The sequence below is a fragment of the Photinus pyralis genome, unplaced genomic scaffold, assembly GCF_008802855.1.
Source record: "Photinus pyralis isolate 1611_PpyrPB1 unplaced genomic scaffold, Ppyr1.3 Ppyr1.4_LG4, whole genome shotgun sequence".
In the NCBI taxonomy this organism is placed as follows: Eukaryota; Metazoa; Arthropoda; class Insecta; order Coleoptera; family Lampyridae; genus Photinus; species Photinus pyralis.
The window spans coordinates 1712719-1734670 of NW_022170511.1; the positions used below are offsets into that span (position 1 = coordinate 1712719).

General features: G+C 36.0%; 1 protein-coding gene across 2 annotated transcripts; it reads left to right on the top strand.

Annotated features, from left to right (window-relative positions):
- The first annotated feature begins 5911 nt into the window (after positions 1 to 5911).
- On the top strand, positions 5912 to 19963 carry LOC116169596 (DDB1- and CUL4-associated factor 8-like). 2 transcript variants are annotated; one of them, XM_031485738.1, is made up of 8 exons: positions 5912 to 6072; positions 6163 to 6501; positions 13515 to 14007; positions 14055 to 14230; positions 14276 to 14456; positions 19087 to 19383; positions 19431 to 19661; positions 19719 to 19963. In XM_031485738.1, exons 2-8 carry the CDS (start codon positions 6173 to 6175, stop codon positions 19860 to 19862), a joined length of 1851 nt encoding a protein of 616 aa, XP_031341598.1. In that variant the 5' UTR covers positions 5912 to 6072; positions 6163 to 6172; the 3' UTR covers positions 19863 to 19963. The 2 variants fall into 2 exon arrangements, with proteins under 2 accessions (XP_031341598.1, XP_031341599.1); XM_031485739.1 differs by having other exon boundaries at positions 5919 to 6072; positions 6168 to 6501.
- The last annotated feature ends 1989 nt before the right edge of the window (positions 19964 to 21952 follow it).

Genomic DNA, 21952 nt, shown 5'->3' on the forward strand with positions numbered 1-21952 from the left:
CGAGAAAGGAGTACTTTAAAATGTTTTTGTGGTGCACCTCAGAGCTAAACCCCCCCCCCCCCCCCCGCCACCTTCATTACTACACTAATACTTTAATGGCCCGTAACCTATGCCATTCCACCTGGCCCGCAGTTATCCAGTCCGCCCCTGAGGATTTATTATGATAGAACCAGGAGTAGAGTCAAGAATCCATTAAAATAATACACTAGGATTATGTTGGCGTTTAAGACGCATTGGAAATTGACTATGGGGCACATTAGACTGGACAATCGAGTCTTCAAAATAAATTGACGAAGTTAAACTCCTGCCATTAGTTGAGTTTAATTTTAACTATTCAACAACAAAAAGATTTCAATCTACGTATAAAACAAAGCTAGTTATAGGTCTCCTATACAATGTAACGCAAAAAAGAGAATAATTAAAAAGAATTTAGTTTCAAATTGAAATTGGATTTTAAGTGTATGGTGAGGAGTTTTGTTAATTACATTTATTACGCTTACCTGGCCAGCTTTTTATCGTTCTGTCGCCACGAGGATGGCCACCATTTCCAAGGCGTTTTTGAAGTTCCCGTTCGCGTCCGTTAGCAGCTGAAAAGATCACATATTTAGTATCAAAAATTTTCCAGATAGATGGTGGTTTTGTTAGCATTTTCAAAAATAAATTGGTCAACTGCAGTGCAAGAGACGTGTTGTTTCTTTTCTCTGATGCTTTATTTTTCAATTGCTTTTGGAAACCAGTAGAGTATCAATTAAAGAAAGCCAATCCGTTGTTTTTGTAGGTAATTAACCACGAAGAGGGAGAGATATTGTATGAGATTTCGCAAAGAGACCACCGCTTCATGGTTCCTTTTCCTTTAAAAAGGATTAAAGTTAAAATTGACATAGAATCCAAGTAATGATATTGTAGGTAATTCAATAGTTACTATATACCTACAGTAATGTTAACTACTTGATAGCGCATTTTTTTAAGAATTAAAAGAATATTGTTTGCGTTATGTCCGTTCGTCTGTCCGTCCGCCCGAACTCGCCAACAAAAAGAAAATGCAATATTTCGGAGAATTTCCCTAAGGGCTTGGTTCGTCTTGCATTATATAGCGTAGAGGTAGAATTTTAATGTATGATAAACGGCCTCTAAAATACTACTGCCATATTCCCATCTATTTACTAATCTAATTCGGTTCAAAAAAATGCGTTTTATCTGCACAAGAGTTTTGCACAATTTATACTTGTTTTAAGTAGTATGCGGGTCCTGCAACAGTTTACTTGTTTGTTTACTTTCCGGCATTCTTTTATTTTTTATCATCACGGGCTACTGTGATCCATGAACATGTAATTAAATGGATACTTTTGTAAAAAATATTGAGTAACCTTAAAACTAAGGGTTTTCGATACAAGACATCTTTTCTATTTGGAAAAACATAGGTTTAAATCCGGAAATTTTGCCATTTCCTTGTGGAATGTGGAATGATGAAATGGCCATAAGCCCTTTTTGAGAAGTATAACAGTTAAATTAATAAATCCAAAAAGTTGTGAAAAAATTGGCTGGCCATGATTTACCAACCGCATTTGTTACCTAGTCATTTGATTTAACTGTCATGTCTAATAGATACGTCAACATGAATACCTAATAATTACACTACAGAAGAAAAGGTCTGTAAAATCGGTTTATGCCGGGAATAGTACACTGCGAAGTTCGTGATTTATTTTCAGTTTGATGACAGGTCAATTTTGTGTAGTGTAATTATTTCACACTTTCGGGGAAAAGTGAGATGCTACCTAGTGTTAGGAACAATTTTATGTAGTAGGTACCTAGGAAGTGCAACACGTCATTCCATGGCCGACCAGTTTTTACCATTTTTTTTAGGATTTATAACAGTTGCGCATTTTTATGTCATCCGATGGATATTTTAATCATCTATGCGAGGATGTTTTTAGTTTTCCTGTAGGATGAAATGATGGCGAGCAGGAATTGCCGAAAATCTATTTTCCAATGTTATTTCCCTATGTCCCGCCGTCAACTTACCACGCTGTACAAAATGGTTCGTAGGCTCACATGGGGGGGGGGGGGGGTAAGGGAGGCCAAACGGGCATAGGCCTTAGGCAGATAAAGTGTAAATCCGCCTCTGTCAAGAAGTTGGAAATTTTAAAAGAGGAATGCGCTACGAACGAGTAGCGGTTTTTGAATACACGGGTTGAAACATTAATTTTGAAAGCCGATTTTTCAATAAATTCATACGTATGCAAAAACACAATCTGCCTTTTTTAAAAAAGGAACATTGTGTATCGCCGCTACGTGAAGGAACATGTGGCGAAAGATAAGAAGATTTTCTACAGAGAAATTCAATAATTTACGGGCACACGCGTCGATGACTAATTGGTAATCTTGAAACATATGTCCACAATGCAGTTGGAAATTTAACTCATTTTTCGTAATTCTTAATAAAACTAGGGGCCCAACAGGGGATTCGTTTGTTGAAGAGGGATGGATATTATCAGTGACTAGGGGTATCTTTCTGATAAAATTTGAGTCCTGTGTTTCTAGTTTATGAAGCACTCGCCCTTATCGATTTTATATCGATCCCTATGGTTGATTTGTGAAAACCTTTTCTTCCCCATTATGCGAGGGACGCATTTGCATTGCCATAAAAGACTGGGAAATAAAGGCCTGCGTGGGTATGATTTACCATTTTTCAATTTTAAAAGTATTTTAGAGCAAATTGGAGAAGCACATCTGATTGAAACCTGACCCTTTCTCATCCCCGGGATTAGGAAGTGTGGATGAGCGAAATAAACAAAGAAGATCCATTAACATGATCCGTTCACGAAATACGTTTAGGTGGTACGTAAATTAATTGAACTGAAATTTGAAATAGAAGCGCCCAACTTTCATTGGAAATGCAGGGAGATTTAAGCTAAAAAATCCGAATTGCAAAACTATTAAAAAAAGCTTCCTACCTTTTGGTATGCAGTAAACATTCATAGATATTTTCACCTATCACGAAAACGATGCTCACTAACACGCCATAGCGAATTAAATGTGCCTGTAACGCGCGTCTTATCGCCTCTTTCGATTTTGCAGGCGTCGATGACTCACAAACACTTGTGCATTTTGAAAATATCGAAACGTTAATGGCGTGATCGACACGTATTGTGACGTCCTAGGCAAAAGGGGCGTGTCGCTAATGAGTTTATTTTCTTGAATGCATTTATGGACTTTTTTATCCAACATTTTATAAAGACGGCTCCAAAAATCCATTCAACCCAATAAACCAAAACTCATATGATACTATTTAAAACATGAATTTTGGGAAAGGAACAAAAAAGAAATGCGGGAACAAAATCCTTTTCCATTATATTTTTGATTTAAAAGGTGCTAGTTCCCCAAATTTTCATCCCCAATGACGGCGTACGAGAAAATTTCAACAATGCCTACACGAATATACCTACCTACGTTTAGAGAAAACCATTTCTAATAAATTTTGATTAAAATTATAGGGTGCAGGTTGTGAAAATATCACCCTCAAGTTTTCATTCCTAAAACGGCCTCGATTGGGCCGCTGACGCCCTTTTTACGCAAAATGCTAACAAGTTTGGACCCTTTTTATATTGAAATTACGTCTAAATTAGAAAACCTTCAAACTTCCATCCCCAATGACTCCATTTGAGATTATTTTTAAACTAAAATAAGGCAAGTAAATTAGGTGAATCGAGATTTAAAGAAGAAGCGCTCATCGTTCATTTTAATATTACTTAAGGTAGGTTTAAAAATGAAAAATCTGAATAGCAAAACTGTTAAAAAAAGCTTCCTACCTTTTTTTTTGTATGCTGTTACCAGGGCTATTTTCACTATCACGAAACGAAATTCAAACGACGCGTACTGACAGACTGTTACGAAGTGAAAGCGACGCGGTCTTATCGGTTCAAACCTGTTGCTTTTACATTTAAATTTTGCAGGTGTCAATGAGTCACAAATACCTGCGCATTTTGGACGTACGCAACGATAATGCGCATGTTCTGCCGTACCATACGTTCCGTTTTTGAGTTTATTTACTCGGGTGGATTTCTAATGCCGTTTTATCCATCACTTTTTAATTCAGCTAAAATGGCTCCAAAAATCCACACAACCAAATAAACTGAAACCATCGACCCGCCATTTTTTATTAAAAGGGATTTATACGCAAAAAATACAATAGCTAGAGGCACGCACGTTTTCACATTTGCGTACCAAACACCCTTTCCGGATTTACAATTTACACGAGGAACAAAACATGGTCAGAAATTCTGACACACACTTACAAATTTTCATTCACTGCAGGAATATTGGGCGTGGAACTCAACAGGAATATAGGTACTAAATCCTTAGAAAAAAACGGGTGCATTTAAGCCTCGTAAACATTTTTCAAGAGCCTCTAAAGCCTAGGTATGTCTTCAAATACATATCTTTAAAGAAATTGTTGAATGTAACTTTAAAAAGCCTTCAATATACTTCAGGAGCTTTTAGGAGTCATTGAGGGATTGGAAGTATTTCTAAGGGCTTTTAAAAGTCTCCCAAAACTTGAAGGATGTTCAAAGACTCTTCAGAGCCTTCCAAATAAATGCTTTAGAACCTTTACGAAGCCTTTAGTGTTTCTGAGCTAATCCTATAATTGTCTGTGTTAGGACCTAAAATGTACAGTTCGCACTTTTGAGTAAAGCTATTTGTGCTATTGTTTGCGTTTTGTCCGTCCGTCGGTACGTCTGTCCGTCCGTCCGGATCTACTTTTGCGGTTTTGAACTAACTTTAGGGGAATGGTCCTAGAGTGCAATATGTAGCCTATACCTTGAAGACTTCGCTATCAAATTTCGGTGTCTCAAGCCCCCCCCCCCTGAATTAGTTCCTGAGATCAGTAGGTGGCCGGGGGGAGGTGGAAGGGGGAGAAATTAATTTTATCTCTCATCGTGGTATTCCAATTAAAAGTCTCAACAAAAGGAACTGTTTTCTACCAACTACCGCTTTACCTTCTGGCTCATTTTGTTCTTCATGGTACTCTAATGAAAGGGCTCCACGAAACGAATTAATTTCTACTAACCATAGCCTTCTCCTCGACTCCTTATCGTAATCGGATAAAAATAATTCCTTATATCTTAAGAACAGATTGTCGGAGGATGGTACTCACAAAGGGCGATTAGGACATATGGAAGAAATATATCTATTGGTGATGGCAAAACTTTACGAGCGAATATTTCGACTGGCTCATTGTTGGCAAAAACGTTGGCGCTCTATAAGTGATATATAGTGAAATTCATGTAGAGTAGACATAGGTATTTCCTATAGTAATTTCCTATGTCCACTTTTACATGATAGAAAGTCTCCTGAAAGACGCCTAATTTTATGCAACCAAAATAACTTCTTGAAACAAATAAAGATCTGGCTGCCATATTAATTATTAATTTCAATATTGTTGCTTTAGCTTCTCAGAAAATAAATCTCTTAAGCTCCTTTAATTGTTATCGGCACTATACCAATTGGAAATATCAACTTTTTCTTTAGTTGAATTCATCGCACACGAACCGAAATTAGAATAGGGCAGTCAAAGCGATAATATTCAAATTATTATTAATATGACAGGCAGGTCTTCATTTGTTGTAGGTGGTAATTTTGGTTGCATAAAATTAGGCGTCCTTTACAAGACTTTTTATCATTTAAAAGTAGACATGGTGTAGTAAGCAACACATCATACTCGAGTGCAATATGTATCTATTTGTTCCTATAAAATTATACTTCTATCCGTTGGTTCTTGATGTCAGTTAGCTATTTCTAGGGTTGTTGTTAATTTTTAAAATTGCCTTTCAAATTGATATAATTTTGTTCTTATGGATATGGGTCTGATTGCGCATCGTTGAATGTAGCTAACGAAATGTATGAATGCCTCCTTTCGTCAGTGGATGTTGTATGTCTGTGGTTGTGTTGCTGCATAAATTTAATGTTCATATTTATTTGTTGATAATCCCCAGAGGGATCCTAGTGATTTGTAAAGTGTATTCAGAAAAAACAGTATCATCCAGTATTGCTTGTAAATGTATTAACCAAAACGTACGTAATTTTATATAACAAAAGGGCTATTTGCAATCAATTAGTCCCTAACCAATGTCTTCTGCAATTTGCGTTTGATTTTATTTTTAGAACAGCTGCAATGGATGAAAAATGCGAAGACGATATAAACTCGGGGGAGGATAACAACTCGAGTGCATTCGATTCAAACGGAGATAGTACGGAAAGTGCCAAGAGACTTAAAACCGAACGATATTCTTCCGAAAATTCAAACGGGTCGTCGAGTGGCGGCGTTATAAGTTCATCGAGTAATGCCGAAGACGAAACTGAAAATTCTACAAGTGCCCCGCAGGAATCCACAGCAACTGCAAGTACTAGTCAAGGTCGTTTACTCCGGGTGTGTCTTCCCAAGACGAGGGTCTATCGAAGGTATGTGGAGGAGGATTCGCCCGCATCTGCGGGGGTTGATAGGTGAGTCGAGTAGAATCGCGGATGGAGGTAAATATAGTACAGATGGCTCGTGACGGGGAATTCGCGAGAAGTAAAATGTGCTCTTTTAGGTAGTCATTTAGTGTCATCTGTAGGTTTGTGGCTGTACTTTGAAAAGTTGAAGTGGCCCACTGGAGTAAAAACAGAAGAACGGGATTGCTCAGTGCTCTACGGGGAGAAATGTGCAAGGGGAGCATTTTACTAAAATAAATAACAATAATAATTCAACAATTTTGAGCTATCAGACAAAGCCCTTAGATTATTTCTCACTTAAATGGGTCTATAAATATCAATTTTGACATTTTTTATCGTGATTCAGGTGGTTAGGAGCAAGCCAAGATTTTTCTTGGCTCGAATGCCAGCTTTCTAAGTTACCAAAAGCAATAAGGACGACGTAAATATCTTCAAAACTAATAGCAGTTACCCAAGAAGAGACCTTATTGGTGTGGATATTGAGGGCACAAGTTTCTTCAATTGTTTTCAATGGGCTCGCACAACCTTTTAGTGGTCCTCACAGCCTTTAATCAACTTTTAATGAGCCTTAAAAATTTTAAGAGCTGTGAATAATCTTGAACAGTTTTTAGAGTTTTAAAAAACTTATAAGTTTCTGAAAGAGGTACTCCAAGGGTTATCTAGAGGCTTTGATTGTCTTTATTTGGATTTTAAAACCTTTGAAAGTCCTTAAGGCTTTTAAAAAAATTTTACTGCGCTTTAAAAGTGTCTGAGACACTTGTTAAGAGCCTTTAATGATTTTATCGTCTTTTAGATGCTTTTAAAATCTTTACTCTCCTTTTTTAAGGATGGAACTTTGTAAATCACTTACCAAAGGATTGTTTTCTTTGGAATTAAAACATAGTATATACAGGATGTAACGCTTAAGTGTAAATAGGGGCATTTTCACCAAATAAATACAAGATGAAAACTAAAATCTAAAAATCCCCTTGATTTGGGCAAAATTGCAATACAAATTTTTTTGCATTTGGTTGTGAAAAGTGTTTATTTTAATATATACAAAATTCCCATTAATCCCAGCCAGGGAAATCAATCAAAAGTCAAGATGGCGACTGAATTTTGTTTTTTTCGTTAAAAAATGTTTAACATACAAAGATAACTGTATAACACAATTTTCAAAGTCCTCATGTGAGATGTATTTTTGTGTGGCAGATCAGTATTCTATTTCCCAGTTTTGATTCCACCATCAATAAGATCTTGGCGGGGGCTACCACATTCCCTTTGTCGGAACCCACACGAGAGATACCGCGATTCGAGTTTTAAGAAACTTTTGGGCGCCCAAGTCAACTACTCCTCGAGTCTCGAATGCGCCCGCCTTGCAAACGATGTTCTTTTTTTTTTAAATGGCTACTATTTAAATAATTATCGTGATATCAATAATTGTACATGCAATGCTCTCCAAGAGAGAAAGAATACCTGATCCCACTCTACAATCGTATGTTTTTCATATTAAACCATAGGATCGTAACCGGCATCAAGTGTTCTATGACCGGCATTCTCTCCCAACAAGGCTAAGGGCAAGTTTTGGGTAGGAATAGAAGCGGGGGAATAACCCCTAGTATATGAATATCTAATAATTATAAAGAAATTGTAAGGTATAATGAACTAAAGGCAGTGGAAATTTTCGGTGACTTTTAATATTAATTAAGGGGACATTAAAACACATTACCAATACGCTATATCCCTCATTCAGGGTCAATTCAAGTCACTTTTTGGTTGATCATACCTTACATTCTTCCTCAACACATTCAGCCCTAAGAACTCTTGCGACAGTCTTTCATAAAAGATCCAATCTTCCTTTCCTGACGAGTATTTCGAACCAAACAGGCTTCTAGCGTTACGTTCAATAGTCCTTTGTGAATTATAGGGCAAGTACTAAGTGCACACAACGGCTTGGGGGAGGATATAGAACTGGGGAGTATTCCAAACATATCCCACACAAAGATCATATGGTAATTTTATGGAAATTAACATTGGACCTTTCCCTATAACTATCATAACGTCGTCGTATATTGTGGGGTATTCCTACAATAAATATGTGGGGAAAGGTTCTTAGAGCAGGAGGTCTGGGGAGTACGGAATACCCCCCAGGAAAGTTAAAACTCAACTTTCTATTTCCAAGAACTCTCATAAGATTTTCGTGCTTTGAGGGGTAAAGCACTGGGGGGTGTTATACCTCAAACATTATGGTAAAAGTGCTAAGGACACTAAACCTTTTGGGGATGGACGTAGAACCATGGGTCTGGGTAGGGATGGAATGCCCTCTAGTGCACGAAAATTATATGATAATTATATGGAAAGGAACATTGAAAATATATCCCTAGGCTAGGACTATTATAATGTCGTCCTAGATCCCCCGCTGCTACGTTTTTTTTCAAAACGTTTACATAATAATTTTCCCAAAAGATTGTGGGGTATGAGAAAGGATTGGATAGTTCTTTATGAAAGACTGTCACAAGAGTTCTTAGGGCTGAACTTGAAGGAGAACGTACCAAAAGTATATCAAGACCCTTAATCACAGTATAGGACGATCTTATGACAGTGGTACTGAAAGTATCCATGAAAGATCAGCGATGATAATAATAATAATAATTTTATTAAACCTTTGTGGCTATTTTACAATTGATAAGGCAAGTCGCAGAAAAAAATCATAGATTAAATAGTAGGTATAGGTATAAAACACACAGATTGTACAAATATTGGACAAACATTATTAATATTTAGATGACAAGATGATAAGAAACTAAAAGGCGGATGTGATGCATTCTATCCTGTGCAATATGACGTGATTGTTCTAGAATATTCAAGAGCGTTCGGAAACGTTCGAAAAAACCGACGTTTGCTATACAGGGTGGGCCATTAGTGTGTGGGTGGACGATTGTGAGTTTCTTAACGCGCATATTTAAAATTCCTTGTGGGGGAATGTTGAAGGGCCATTAAGGCTACAACCTTAAAATATTTTCAACGATATTGCAATTGTTATACAGGGTGATTTATATCAAAGTTGCATTTTTCTAAGTGGAACCCCCTGCATATTATTTCATATTTCGATTCCTTGGTCAATTTTAGTGGTACTTTATGTATTACGCGTGATATCTAAAATGAGTCGTTTAGCCGCAATTCGTTGTTTTTTCAAAAAGTAGATGTCCAGTAAAAATTGAATATCGCAGTTATCTTATCATTTAACTTAGAAGGCCGTGACTTTGCAGTGGCACTAATCATGAAATATTACTAACATACGCTGAACAGCTACAGTTAAAGTTTTTTTTGTTTAAAGAAATCACTCCGTCAATTTTCAAAATTTCAATCAAGAGGTAACTTGATTTTTTTAAATGGAACTAGGAAGTTTCTTTTATTGCAAGAAATGTAATAGTCTAGGCAATAGAGACTGTAAAATTGGCAAACTGGACATTTTGAGGTGGAAAAGAAAAAAATGGTGGAATATGTTCAGTTAGGTGTCAAAAACAACATATTAAAAATCCCACCCTCCAGACTCCTGTGCTAAAGGCTCCAGCCACCCCACCATCCCCAAAAAACCGTGTTTTCGCTCTTTTTGGCTGATATCTCGCGATCTATGAGGTCTATATGAAATAATTTTTAGCTGAAAATATTTCTCGGGAAATTTCATACAAGGTAGATACTCAGAAGTTAGCCTAGGTGTACCTCTTAGCCTAGGAAATTCATAAAAGCTGCGAAAATCACCAATTTTCGTGGCTTTTTGCAAATATATCGCGACCGTCAGGGCTGGATAAAATATATTTAGCTGAAAATGCTCTTCGTGCAATTTCATACGAGATAGGTAACTGAAGAGTTGGCGTAAAGTCACCTTTCACCTTCAACTTTCATGTGTGAGGAAATATTCATTGTAAAACAAAGTATTTCTATGAACCATTTATTCACGTAAAAACAGTATTTTCATATTAAAATATTCACACATTCATTTATACCTCAACGTAATCATTATCCTTATACTTATCCAAATCAATTCGTACTTTTTCGATCAGACTTCTCAATCAAAAGTTATAGACTAGAAACCAATTTGAAAAAAAATTCAAAGGGCTGTAACTTTTGAACTAGTAGCCCAATCTTGGAACTGTTTGAAATTATGGATTCTACAGGCCACATTCTATAAGAAATTTTTTTTCCGGGTTGATCTGAGACAATTTTTTTTTCGGGGCTCAAAAAAAGGCAGTGTATAACCTTCCTTTTTTACCAAAAATCGACTACACCAAAATTTCTCGGGAAAACACTTTTCTTATTAATTTGGGTGCGTAGAATCCAAATCAATTCGTACTTTTTCGATCAGACTTCTCAATCAAAAGTTATAGACTAGATGCAGATTCCACTTCTTCAGGCTCTTCGACGTCCTCTAGTGGTAGTGGGTCGTCTGAGATTACCGACTCGTAGTTCTCATCTTCCGCTTTACCTGATGCATGGGTACCCTGAAGAGACGACGTCGCATTTAGGCACGATGCTCCATGAAACTGGACGCAGAGTTCATTACACTTCAGACCTACAACAAGAAGCAGTATGTCAAAAAAATGTTTATAATTATGTATACGATTATAATATTCTCTCGTGTGTCCTAAGTGTCCGGTAGAGAAGGTTTACCTGATTGCCTGCAACTGCTTCAGAAAATCAGGTAAACCTTCTCTACCCGACACTTAGGAGTTAGGACACACGAGAGAATATTATATTCGTATACTTAATTATAAAATTTTTTTGTCATAATACTTCTTGTTGTAGATCTGAAGAACGAATTCTGCGTCTAGTGTCATGGAACATCGTGCCTAAATGGGACGTCGTCGTTTCAGGGTGCCCATGCAGGTAAAGCGGAAGGCGAGGAGAACTACGAGTCGGTAATTTCAGACGACCCACTAGCACTAGAGGACGTCGAAGAGCCTGAAGAAGTGGAATCTGCAGAGGATAATGATTACGTTGAGATATAAATGAATGTGTGAATATTTCAATATGAAAATACTGTTTTTACGTGAATAAATGGTACTTTTACGAATTTCCTAGGCTAAGAGGAACACCAAATATTTCATCTAGCCCTAAAGGTCGCGATATATTTGCAAAAATGAATTTCCTAGGCTAAGAGGTACACCTAGGCTAACTTCTGAGTATCTACCTTGTATAAAATTTCCCGAGAAATATTTTCAGCTAAAAATATTTCATATAGACCTCATAGATCGCGAGATATCAGCCAAAAAGAGCGAAAACACGGTTTTTGGGGGATGGTGGGGTGGCTGGAGCCTTTAGCACAGGGTCTGGGGGGTGGGATTCTTAATATGTTGTTTTTGACACCTAACTGAACATATTCCACCATTTTTTTCTTTTCCACCTCAAAATGTCCAGTTAGATGTCTTTATCGCCTAGCTAGACTATAAAATATATTTCTTCAAAATATGTTCTGGTGCACATCGTAAAAGTAATGTGGTTTCAGCACGATGGTGTCCTACCTCATTTTGCTATAAACGTTAAAGAATGGCTGAATCAACAATTTCCTGGGAGGTGTGGTCTTGAACATTTATTGAAATAATTATTTTTCTCATTATTTTTATTTGAACTTTTTATTTTGATTTTTTTACATTTTTGTTTTATGTTATTTGGAGTAAATTTTTTATAAATTCAATTGTTTATAATTTTTAACTTGGAATTCGAAAAACACTTAGAAATTGTTGAATTACAAAAAATATGTAAAAGATAAATATCGACATGCTTATATTGTTAAAAAGGTAATAAAATCCTACATTTGATTCGATAAAAAAAACTTGGTAGTTCCACTTAAAAAAATCAAGTTACCTTTGTTTGAAATTTTGAAAATTGACCGAGTGATTTCTTTTACTCCCAAAGAAGTTTAACTTTAGTCGTTCGTCGTATGTTAGTACATTTCATCATTAGTACCACTACAAAGTCACGGCCTTCCTAAGTTTTATGATAACCGCGATATTCAATTTTGACTGGACATCTACTTTTTGAAAAAAACGAAAATTGCTGCTAAACGACTCACATTAGATATCATGTGTAATACATAAAGTCACACTAAAATTGACCAAGGAATCCAAATATGTACTAATATACAGAGGGTTCCATTTAAAAAAATGCAACTTTGATATAAATCACCCTGTATAACAATTGCAATTTTGTTGAAAATATTTTTCGGTTATAGCCTGAAGGGTCCTTCATCATTCCCCCACAATGAATTTTAAGTATGCGCTTTAATAAACCCACAATCTTCCACCCACTGGCCCACCCTGTATAAGCGAAATCGAAATTCGCCGTGTGATAGTTTTACCAAAATGGCTGTTATTCTAATTTTTTATGTTCGTGTAGGGCACCATTTCTATCAGTAAAATCCAATTGTTCCACAAAAGATGCAGTGAATGTTAGAGTGCACTTTTTTTCCAAAAGGTGGCCGTTTAAATATCTCAAAACTAAATTACTAAATATTTAAACGGCCGCCATTTTGAAAAAAAGAGAAGTTTCGTTTATACCTATTTTGGCAAATTTCATTGAAAAAACAATGCTATAAGTTTCTAAATGGAAAAATACGAAATTCATTGCCATCTTGGATTTTGACTGATTTCCTGGGCCTTAGGTAATATGTTAAAATAGACTCTTCTCACAGTATAATGCAAAAAGAATCATTTGTGTTGCAATTCTTCCAAGGTCATAATTTATATCTACTGCACTACAGTTTGCTGTTACTAATTTTACTAAAAAAAAATCCAAAACTCGTTGAAAAAAATCCCCTCTTTTTTAAGTCGCCAAATATTTAAAGCCTGGTTCACATTTGTCGATCACATCACGATCAGAAAGGTCCGGTCATGGTGCAGTGAATGATTGCAACATGTATTTCTTATGAGCATGTTCTGACCAATAATGTGAATCGGGCTTAAATCCAAATGAGCTATCTGTAGTATATTTGCATCTATGATTCAAATTGACACTTGTCACTAAAACAATTTCTGATTTGACAGCAACGACGTTATGGAAGAATCCGATCACGATGAAGGTCCATCGACCGATATAGATACGACGTGCTCGACCGAAATCCACGATGCGGATGTAGAGTCGGATCACGAAGAGCATCCGGTGCTAAAGAAACCGAAACCGAAGCACAGCTGGTTTATGATTCCGGAATTTGTTAACAGACAAATTGGTTTTAGTGCAAAAACGCAAAGTTCAATATTATTTCAAAGACGTTGTTATGGATCGTTACATTGTGTCCAGCGTTTAGAGTTAATGTATAAATTAGATAAACATGAAGGCTGTGTTAATAGTTTAAATTTTCATCCTAACGGGGAATTGTTAGCTAGTGGTTCGGACGATTTAAAGGTAGTTATATGGGATTGGAAGTATGGAATTCCGCTTCTTACTTTCGAGACGAAGCACAGAGGAAACGTTTTCCAAAGTAAATTTTTACCGTTAAGTGGAGATTTGCACATTGCGACGTGCGCACGTGATGGTCAGGTAAGTGGGTTGCATTTTGGCGGGTGCTCATTTCCCAATTTTGGCAGGTTAGGTTAGCGCAAGTATCTACTCAGGAGGGCGTTCGGAGTAGTCGAAAGTTGGGTAGCCATAAAAGCGCGTGTCACAAACTTGCAATAATAAATAGTCAACCTCATGTAATATTAAGCGCCGGGGAAGACGGCGAGGTCTTACTTCACGATGTTCGCAACTGTAAACCTGAACAGTAAGTGCTCATTATGGAGGCGACGCCCTAATTGTCATTTTTCAGCCTTTTGACTGTGTCTTCGGATTTCCGGCCCATGGCTCTGTATAGCATAAACTCGCATCCATTGAGTAGTTATGAGTTTTGTGTTAGTGGGCGTGATCATATTGTCCGAACCTATGATCAGCGTAAGTGTGGCAGTGAAGCAGTTCCTCTTAATTCTTACTTTCCCAAAAAGCTGCAGGCGGTAATAATTAGTATCACTTTTAGTCCGCAAGACAGCAACAGAAACTGTGTACCCTTTTTCCACAAATCAGTTTGTTACAAAGTGAGCAGTCCACCTCACAGTGGATATTGAGTTTGTCTTTCACCCACGTAAATAAAATGTGTGTAATTGGTCATTAGGAATACCATCAAGAATCTAGGAATTTCATGATGTACTCATTTTGGTATGATTTATAGTTATTTAAGAGAACTTGTATGTCATTTAATATGACGCACATGTAAACTTAGCCCCCCCCCCTCCCACAAAATTCCAGAATTCTTGATAAATCATGGCAAAAGTTCCAGCACTCAAAATCTACCCTGAATATGTGAGGGCCCATTTGTGCAGCCTCCCCTTGTGTTACAAACCTTTTCTTAGAGTTTTGGATGAATTGTAGAAAATTCAAAAAAAAATTTAAAACTTCTAAAAAATTCTAGAATGTTCTAAAATGTACAGGGTATTTCATATAAAAAAGTCGCATTTTTATTATTATCTGTAAAATTTTGTCATGTTTTTTTAATTGCAGATTTAGACTCAGTATACAAAAATACACAATTTTGGTAATTTTTTTAATATGGCGTCCATAAGAAATATAAAAGCTTATGCGATTTACTCGAAACGCACAAGCGATAAAAATTTTGTTTTAGAACTATCAGAAAGCTGAGAAAAGATCACTAAGGGTTTGTTGTTATTGAACAATAGCGCATTTTCAAAAATGACATTTTTCTGTTCTTTACCATAATTTCGATATTTGTACAGTTAGAAGAAACTCTGAAAGGGAAATTTAATCTACACCAAATTCTGCAATTCTTTGCCCATTTAAGCGACTTTGTATCTCTTACAGTTTACGAGATCCCCATACTAAGCATCGGAAAAAACTCCCCCTGTATGTACATAGATATAGCCTCTCATTTACTTTCAATAACGAGCATCTGTGCTAACATACCTAACAAAGACACATCTACTTTGCACCATAAGTAGAACACCGCACATGCGCAATAGCATTTTAAACACACGAGACTACCAAGAATTTAAAATGTGTCCAGTATGATTATGCAACAAATGATAAATCTAATTAAAATCACATACAAGATCTCAAAGGATTTAAAGTATGCCTAGTGCGTTTTCATTACCGAACATAAACCAGTCCTAAAGCACATCTTACCATCCAACATTTTTTGAAGGCATGAGCCTGCCACGGATTTAAAATATGACCGGTGTGATTTTATCACCACGTACAAATCCAATATTAAAACACATTTGTTATTTAATACACAAGACCAGTAAGAATTTCAAATGCGTCTGGTGTGACACCTTGAACTCCTTTATGAGCGCATGATCAATATTCTACTGTTGGCTATCTCTCTCATGTATGTTGGCACAAATTTAGTGACTGTAGGCTATATCTATGGAATATATTGTACAGATCTAAGATTTACACAAATACCGAGCATAGATAAATTGTTCCTGTTCTATTATTGCCAATGGAGAATCAAAATAAATAAGGGGATCATAGGTGGCGTTAGTATTCATTTACTTTTTTTTTATTCCCTAGCGTCTAGATTTTGAAGTCAATGGTGTAAAATCATTATTCAGTAATGTATGGATAATCCAAACAGATAGTGGACTGAACCCGTTCGGATGAGCCATGTTTCCAGATGATAGAATTTATATTAAATGATAATATCTATAATTCAAGCACGTTCGGTCTATAGATGGCATACTTAACTATACAGTACCGGCCAAAAGTTTATCATAATTAGATTTTTTCGTAACACTAGCATTTACTACGGTTGGCAATTAAATATTACTATAATATTTAGAGTGCTATGAAAAACAATTCGAGTCAATCAGTTACTATTTGTTGTAGGGAAGTTTCATTTTTTTTTAAATTATTATTTAACATCTGACAATCTAAGATTGAAATGAAATTGAACTAAATCACGGAGGAACTGACATAGTAGTACTTTTTCTACAGTTGAGACATCTGAGAGGACATTACTTCTGACCACGACTGTACCTATTTACCTAGTAATATTTTCCCAAATCTTTGCCAGACTCATGTCAAAATTGACACAATAATATTAATAAAAAGTTCTACATGATTATTATAGTCCAGGGCTAGGGGGAAAGTTCCATTTTTTATGTACGCCAAAAATTCAAATTCAAATTAATTCAAAGGGGTGTACACCCAAAATTCAAAGTTGTTTCCCCCTAGGTCCAAGGGCTATAGAGAAGGTGACTGCTGCACGGATGTGTACGACAAATTTTTGTTCTGGGTGTGTCCATAATTCTTATAGACCATTTTTATCAAGGATACATGTTTCTGCTATGGGAATCTTTTTTTTAATGGCCACCACTATCCGCCAAAATTATCAGGAAAATCCTCATATCTCTTTAAAGTAGTCGCTCTAGCAAATAATTTTTAAGGAAAAAATACATCAACAGGTTTTTGTACCACCCAAATCTGATTTCTTAACGGAAATTTTTTTATACAGGGTTGCTATTAAAGATCGAACCAAAACTCTCAAAGTGGCAACTTATGTCATGTGATACGGCATTAGAAAGCCTACTCTTAGGTTAGACTTTTGTTGTCATTTCAAAAATTTGAATTTCATTAAGCACTGTACAGGGTGGCCAAATAAGAATGCGAGGTACTGTATCTGGGAACTTATCCATCGTAGAGGCTTGCAGTAAAAAATTTATTACTAAAACGGCCACGAGAAAAACCTGGAAAATATTTTTAAGTTTCTGCAATGGCCGCTAGGGGGCGTAACTGTAATCTGGAATTTTTTGTTTGACAATTTTTCCTGTATCTCTAAAAATCAAGTGGTAGGGCGTATTCAAAGGTTTCCGTAAAGAACACCCTGTATCTTTGAAACGACTGAGCCGATTTTAACAAACTCTGGTTAATTGAAAAGAGTAATTCTTCGGCTTCAAATATTATAATATTTGAAGTTTTGTTAGTTTCACATATCACCGCACATTCCGACAGAAATGGTTAATTTTCTCAAAAAAATTATATGCGTTGTTTTGATTTTTTTTCATGAAAAAGTAGCTAAATGATGCCTAAAAAAGCTCGCGAAAACCGCATGTTCAGATTATTGTCAACTTCAAAGACCCGACATTTTTTTGTTAGGTTAATATAGCGGAATTCACAGAAACATCACTTTTTTAGATTCCAGATTGCAGTTACGCCCCCTAGCGGGCATTTCAGATACTTAAAAATATTTTCCAGGTTTTGCTTTAGTTGGCCACCCTGTACATTGTATTGGAATACAAGGATATTCGAATATTTAGATAATCGCATTTAAACGACCGTATTTACCGACATATTGTTATTTACTCCATTGTTTTAGGAAAAATTTGTTTCAGATTTTGAACATTATATTATTTGCTCATCCCGAAGGTCAAAACTCCACCCACCGTAACGCAGGGGGCCGACAGCAATTGGTTATTACGAGCTCTGGGCACCACCTTCAAGAACTTTAGTTTTCCATGCCCTAATCGTGCACCCCCCGCGAATTTTCCTCGAAAAAATGTTCGATCCCCCTGCTACCCCTGAGAGACGACGTGTCCTCTGATGCCCTTCAGATTAACTTGTGTCTCCCGTCGTACACACCGCACGATCCATATTAATAGTCCACTTTGCGTCCTCCCCTAGGCCACCATGGGAGGTCCAGAAAAATTTTTTTAAAAATTCTGTGGCATTTCAGTTTCAGATCGCTGCGATTTTTGAAAATTAGCAATCAAAAAATGTCAGAAACTTCCATTTTTCAAATTGCAACTACTATTTCTTATGCCAGAAGTTAATGTAGATTTGAATTTTAGGGCCACTTTGATGGACAATCTGTATGGCCATATCTGGAAATTTTTGAGTTATTGGCACTTGAAAAAAATATTCTTATTTTTTCATTAGATGTGGTAGGCATTGGAAGCAATTGTTTTATTTGAAATGTCATTTGAATCAAATGTCAATTTATTTTTTATTTGCAATATGTTAATGTTGTAACCTTTTGTTAAATTCATAAATATAATATTTATAGGCAAAAAAAAATGTCAATTGTAACACAATTTTTCTCTAAAAATTTGGAAATGCAAGGATACAATTTGAAAAACTGGAAATTTTTCACATTTTTTTATTGCTAATTTTAAAAAATCGCCAACTTTCAGCGGTCACTCAAAAGATTCCTTAGACTTTAAGGATTCGATTATAAAAAGGAACATTCGCTTACCTTGAACGGTTTAAAAGATACAATTTTAGTGAAAAATTGACATGTCACAAACTATGAAAATTAGAAAATAGTATATTTCTGTTTAAAAAAAACCAAGATGGTCCCAATATCCGATATTAGGGCAGCTGCGCCATCTGTAAGTTATTTTATTTCAAATGCAAGTTTACGGGCCACGTGAATCTCCATGTACACACTATTTATTTACATATTTTCAAAGTTGTTATTAATAAAAGCAACAGCAATGGCTTGGTAAACTTTGAAATTGACAATCTACATAATTAAATAAAGCGGATGCTAGCTTTGTAGAGATCAGGGCACAATTTCTGTCACTGCCACCTGGACTGTTCGATGGTAATATAAAATTGGGTTCATTGTAGAAGTCCGACGATTTCATTGGCCTGCACGTCACATGTGCTTTATATAATCATAACGGCTCTGAAATATTGGCGTCGTATAATGATGAAGATATTTACACCTTTGACGTTAACGGCACGCCCGGATCGTATGTACGACAGTTTCAGGGACACAGAAATGGGGCCACCATTAAGGGAGTTAATTATTTCGGTCCAAAATCGGAATTTATCGTCAGCGGATCGGACTGTGGCAACCTGTACATTTGGGAGAAGAACAGTGAGGCCATCGTTAATTGGATGTTGGCAGATGATAGTGGAGTGGTATGTTTATTATTTGACGTTCGCACATTTACAATATCGTTTTGTAGGTAAATTGCTTAGAACCTCATCCCCAACTTCCATTTTTGTGTACGAGTGGGCTCGATTTTGATGTGAAGGTGTGGGTTCCTTCGTGTGAGAGTGACCCTTTAATGTCCGGACTGTCCGATACAATTAAATCAAATACGAAAGCTAGAACGAGCTACATAACCGGTGATCTTAATGACAGTCACATGCTGTGGATCTTATGGCGACACTTACGTACTACTAGTCGCATTAATGTAAGCACGACTAAAATTATTAATCTTGTTACCATTCAGTCGAAACAATGTTTATAGAGATCAAATGTAAGAGGTGGAGAACTTTTTTCCGGTTTGGAAAACACAAACTCCTCTAGTGATTCGGCCAGTTCTTCGGACGTTGTAGATAGTGATGGTGATTCAGACGAATTCAATAGTTCGGCCGGTTGTACGACGTCGTAATTTGTGGTAGTCGGTACTATTTTTACATTGCATTTATTCAAAAAAATTTGTAAGGAACTATGTCTTTTCTACAATTAGATATAATATAGTTTAAAAAATTATGTACATTTCTTTTTTAGTCTAACGTTAGTTAAGACATACGGATTGAATTAATTATTTCAAGTGTTTTTTTCTTTGTTCAATTAAAAAAATAAATTATTATATTATGGTGCGGCTGGTCTCATTTAGTCCCATAAATTTCTTCTTTGTTAAATGCAGAGGATATAATTCGACATATAATCTTTATGGTCTCAAGTTGTGCATGTTGAATAAGTATGTATAACTGTTTTTATACAAGGTGATTTTTTGAGAGCTTTAGTTAAACGTTTCTGGAAAAGTGAAATAGGTAGGTTTTTGAAAATTTTTACTTAGGACTTGCCCTGAAGGCCGAATCGATGTAAAATATTTTCAAAATGATGGCACTTTCGAAAATATCTATAGCTTTGTTATTTTCAATAGCAACCCCTATTTTTTTTTATTTGAATATCTCGATAAATAACAAAGTTGGCATTGCGAAATTTCCGGTAACCGTTTAAGGAGCGTAACAAATTTATTCTCAAAGCAGCTATAACATTCAAACTAATTAATATGACAGCCAGATGTTTATTTGTTTTGAAAATAAGGCGCCCTTCAGAAGTTTTTTGTCTTAGAAGTAGACATAGGGAAAAACAATACATCCCTATGTCTACTTCTAAATAGATATTACTGTACGTACTTTTATAGTTTTTTATAATATTCGATGTACTTAAAAATACAGCACTCATAATAGACAAATCGCTTAGACCATACAGTACATGGACTGCTAATTATGTGACTAAAATATGGTCAAGGACATCCAGGGGCGGACTGGCCCGGGGGGGCGGGTGGCGATTGCCACCTGGCCTGTACGTCATAATGGCCCGTTGAAAATTTATAAGTATGTGCTGTATTTAGTTTCTTGCACTATTAATAAATTATTAACAGTTTCTCTAATTGGGGTTGATGTTAGGTTGTTAAAAAATTGAAAAATTCTGTTTTAATTGAAATGTTTTACAATGAATTTATCATTTTTTGTCGTAGCATGAAAGTGATGAAATACAATGATAAGCGACGCGCCTCGTTTGGATTGTTTATTTTGTTACTTTTAATTATCAGCTGCAATTTTAAAAAAAACCGGTATTGTAATTGATTTCCGAAAAAGGAGTACTTTAAAATGAAGCAAAAAATGTTTTTGTGGTGCACCGCAGAGCTACCCTCCCGCCACCTTCATTACTACACTAATACTTTAATGGCCCGTAACCTATGCAATTCCACCTGGCCCGCCCCTGACTAGAAACCAATTTCGAAAGAAAATTCAAAGGGCTGTAACTTTTAAACTAGTGGCCCAATCTTGGAACTGTTTGAAATTATGGATTTTACAGGCCACATTCTATAAGAAAATTTTTTTTCCGGGTCGATCTGAGACAATTTTTTTTTCGGGGCTCAAAAAAAAGGCAGTGTATAACCTTCCTTTTTTACCAAAAATCGACTGCACCAAAATTTCTCGGGAAAACACTTTTTCTTATTAATTTTGGTGCGTAGAATCTAAAACAATTCGTACTTTTTCGATCAGACTTCTCAATCAAAAGTTATAGACTAGAAACCAATTTCGAAAGAAAATTCAAAGGGCTGTAACTTTTGAACTAGTGGCCCAATCTTGGAACTGTTTGAAATTATGGATTCTACAGGCCACATTCTATGAGAAAATTTTTTTCCGGGTCGATCTGAGACAATTTTTTTTTCGGGGCTCAAAAAAAGGCAGTGTATAACCTTCCTTTTTTACCAAAAATCGACTGCACCAAAAATTCTCGGGAAAACACTTTTTCTTATTAATTTTGGTGCGTAGAATCCAAAACAATTCGTACTTTTTCGATCGGACGTCTCAATCAAAAGTTTTAATTATCAGCTGCAATTTAAAAAAAAACTGTATTGTAATTGATTTCCGAAAAAGGAGTACTAAAATGAAGCAAAAAAATGGTTTTGTGGTGCACCGCAGAGCTAACCCCCCCCCCCACCTTCATGACTACACTAAT

Excerpts from the sequence above, each read along its gene's own strand:
- LOC116169596 (XM_031485738.1), top strand. The coding sequence starts at position 6,173 with ATGGATGAAAAATGCGAAGACGATATAAACTCGGGGGAGGATAACAAC. Across the intron at positions 14,231-14,275 it reads CGCAACTGTAAACCTGAACA|CCTTTTGACTGTGTCTTCGG; the intron begins GTAAGTGCTCAT and ends GTCATTTTTCAG. Across the intron at positions 19,384-19,430 it reads TGGCAGATGATAGTGGAGTG|GTAAATTGCTTAGAACCTCA; the intron begins GTATGTTTATTA and ends ATCGTTTTGTAG.